Here is a 3,372-nt window from a genome sequence, read left to right as displayed (position 1 = left end):
CGCCTGGGTACTTCTTTGCCAATTCATCGCATTGATCTTTCATTTCTGAGGCTACGGTGATGGCAATGTTGGGATCTCTGTAGAGATACTCAATCAGAGGAGCGGAAACCCTGCCAGCTCCGAAAATAACAACTCTCTTCTTGGATGGATCTTCAAAAGAACCTTCTTTATGCCTAGTCCTAAAATAAGTAATGAGTTGAATTAAACTATTATAACTTTGTAATTACTTATTACATATTGATTTTGCGAAGATCCTGAATGTATTCAAAGTTCGTTGTCAGTTTTCCGTTGCTAGCAATAATAGCCTGTAATTAAATTAATTAGTTTTCGATTTGATTTTTGTGTTCCGCTACTTACGCCTTCTACGGTTGCACAGAAGTTGTGGTTCTCCATGGGTTCTTCTGCTTTAGACTTGAGAATGTCTTGAGCGAAGGGGAAGAGAAGATCGCCGAAGAAGTCGGTACTTTCTCTTGGTATTTGTGTGGGCATGTTATCGATGCTGCAGACTAGAACGCCGGGTCCACTGAAACTCTTGGTGTCCTTGTTTCTATCGGCGTCGTAGAGGCAGAAAGGTGTATCAATAGTAGTGCATTCGTTCATGAATTCGATGGAACCGCCTGGATCCGCGGAGATGTCGCAAATAGCCAACATACGATGAGGCAAGGCTGGTGCTCCAACGGAAGTCGGAAGCCAAGGCGTTCTCGCTGGTCTTAACAGATCTTTAGCATCTGGAATTGTCAGCAGTTTCGGACTGTTTACAGCCCAATAGATGCCGTTAACAATAACCGACGCGTACGGTGCGATCTTTTTGCTGAAAGTGGAAATGTAACGTTCCGGATGCTCCTCGTATTCGAGTTCATCGAAACCTCCACCTTCTTTGCGCTCCAAGTAATGTTTCCTGCGAATTTCGCAACCGTAAATTTTGTTCAAACTTCCGTGCTCGGCGGCTTTCTTCAGGTTCTCAAAGCTAACGTATTCGTGCGGCAGCTCTTGGAACACTTCTTGTGATCCCTGCGACACGTTACCAGAACCGGTGAAAACGAAAGTCAAAGGCCCGATGGATTTGGGCATCAAACCTAAAGAGATCTCATATCCAGCATCCCTGACAGCTTGTCTGGCCATGCTCGAATTACGGTAATTGTGAGCCATACCGATATGCATGAATGGAGTGTGATGGCCCAAAGCTAGCAGCCTCAAGCCCATACCGTGCAGGATATTAATTTGTCCTGCAATTCCGGCCATTTTGCCGAAAGCCACGACTCTGGTTCCTTTATCGTCCATCAATTTCTCGTAATCCAATAAACGGATTCGCTTCTCCAGGATGGCATCAAGGAGAGCCATATTGGTCTCTTGGCCTTTGATGGTGTGCGAGAAAATGCAGTAGGTTTTATCGGGGATTAACTGATCGATGGGGACTTGCTTAACCCCGAAGATAACGCTCGCTTCGGAAATATCCTCTTGGATAATCGCTCCGGCGTTTAGGTAAGATTGCATCGGATAAGAACGCCTATTGCTAGGCTGCACGATGACCTTGACGCCATTCTTCGTCAACTTCTTCACGTGGGACGGTGCGAAAGCTGCTCTTCTCTCCCACACGCTCTGATCTTCCCTCCTGATGGCTATAACCTTCTTAGTATTCTGCACAGACAAAAAAAAATCATTTGCAACCTACTTATTTGTATATTAATATTGATGTACTTACGTAGGATCTTGAGTTAGCCTCAAGCTTGAGGCTGTTCTTAGCCAAACGCAGCATGCTCTTGATGTAGACGATATATTCTTGCAGCATATAAAATTAATAAAAAAATAAGAAATATGAGATGCGGCCCTCAGGAGTACACTGGGCCTACTGAAATCGAAACCGTCTTCCCCGTTGACATTCACCAGCTATCAGCTCGACCCAGATGACCCTCTTTCATAATTATTATTCACGATATTAATAGATAGAAAAAATTATACGTCGCGATAACGCGATACGCCAATCAGCAACTACTTTCTTCTGCTGGTAACATCATCTTCTCTTCATATCTGCGTATTAGATTTTAAAAAATGTGCGTTTATTTCTTTAAGCCGTTAACATGTTTTCGATTAAGACATGTTTGCAAATATATTTTTTTTTGGTAACATTCCGATGGGCCGAAAGTAGTGGTGATGCAGAGTGCATGTCCTCATTGCGAACGTCATCAATTGCTGGTGTTGTAACAGATAAACTTAGTGGAATAATATATTTGCGAAAACAATCTGAAATCGTCCGATCGTTGCGAAATAACGTTACTCCAAGGGAAAGGAAAAAAAAATCTATTTTTTTTTCTGGCATTTAAATTTGTTGTTCGATTTTTTAAACTTTCCGTTTCACGCCTTACGTTTGTAATTGTTTTTGGCAAATGTAACTAATGGGTGTATGTATATGTTTTTGGGCCGTATTTAAAAAAACAATCCTGCGGAGGAAAAGCTTGAGAGACGGAAAGAGAGAATGAAAGAGAAAATGAGAGGGAGTCGGAGTGAAGCAAAAAACCGAAATAGGTTTCAGTGTACACGATGTGTGTGTGACGTATTACTGTCAGTTTGTTAAATAAACACAACTCCATTAAATTGTTGCCTCACATATGTCATCTCGACCACCCAGTTTTCGACTCTCTTCGCCTCCTCCTGCCCTGACATATTGCGATGTTTGGAAGTACGAAATTAACTGAAACCATGCTGAAAATCTATCCATGTTCCTTCCACGCGTCACGTAGTACCACTACGCGCTTATGTGCTTAAAAGTTATATAAGAGAATGCTACACATTTGATTTTATTCATTGCAAATTTATTGGCCTACACTAATTATTAAGAAAATCTCATTGTCTTATATTCATTTTGCAATTATCATATCGTTAACATTGATAATATTTCTTAAGAAAATTAATACACTTTGAATTATCTAAGTATTTGCATATTAATATTATTTCTTATCATAATCTTGGCGCACTTTCTTGTAGTTTTTGATGAACCAGAAGAGGCGCAGCGTGAAAAAGTATAGGATTTCAATGAAACTGAGAACGCTGCAGCCGAAGAACAGTCCGGCCATGCCTCCAATGTAAACTGGAATGACTAGAAATAACATACCGCACAATATTTGTCTTGTTTTTGTTTCTGCTCACCCAAAACATCGGTGAAACCGAAGATCACGTCGCGCTTCAAACGCATCCGTGGATACTCTTTGAGACCCCACTGCAAGTTCGACCCCAAAAACCATTCCCTCGACTCGAAATTCTCGATTACGTAATTCACGTCGTCGCAGTTTGGATAGCATTTGCATTCTCTCTTCATCGTAATCAGACGATCTAAAAAAAAACAGTTTCATAACACTTTTTTTAAATTATTATTTA

At 41.1% G+C, this 3,372-nt stretch overlaps 1 protein-coding gene across 1 annotated transcript; it reads right to left on the bottom strand.

Moving 5' to 3' along the window:
• Positions 1-4: 4 nt before the first annotated feature.
• On the bottom strand, positions 5-2,006 carry LOC108562347 (alpha-aminoadipic semialdehyde synthase, mitochondrial-like; the record flags this gene model as incomplete). The annotated part of the gene is made up of 4 exons (XM_017920641.1): positions 1,703-2,006; positions 358-1,638; positions 235-305; positions 5-179 (listed from the first exon to the last, which is right to left on the bottom strand). Coding segments are annotated over exons 1-4 (1,614 nt in total), but the record flags the coding sequence as incomplete, so codon positions are not given.
• Between the last annotated feature and the right edge of the window lie 1,366 nt (positions 2,007-3,372).

This window comes from Nicrophorus vespilloides, unplaced genomic scaffold (genome assembly GCF_001412225.1).
Source record: "Nicrophorus vespilloides isolate i.1.1-1 unplaced genomic scaffold, Nicve_v1.0, whole genome shotgun sequence".
Classification (NCBI taxonomy): domain Eukaryota; kingdom Metazoa; phylum Arthropoda; class Insecta; order Coleoptera; family Silphidae; genus Nicrophorus; species Nicrophorus vespilloides.
This window is presented reverse-complemented; position numbering and strand designations above follow the sequence as displayed.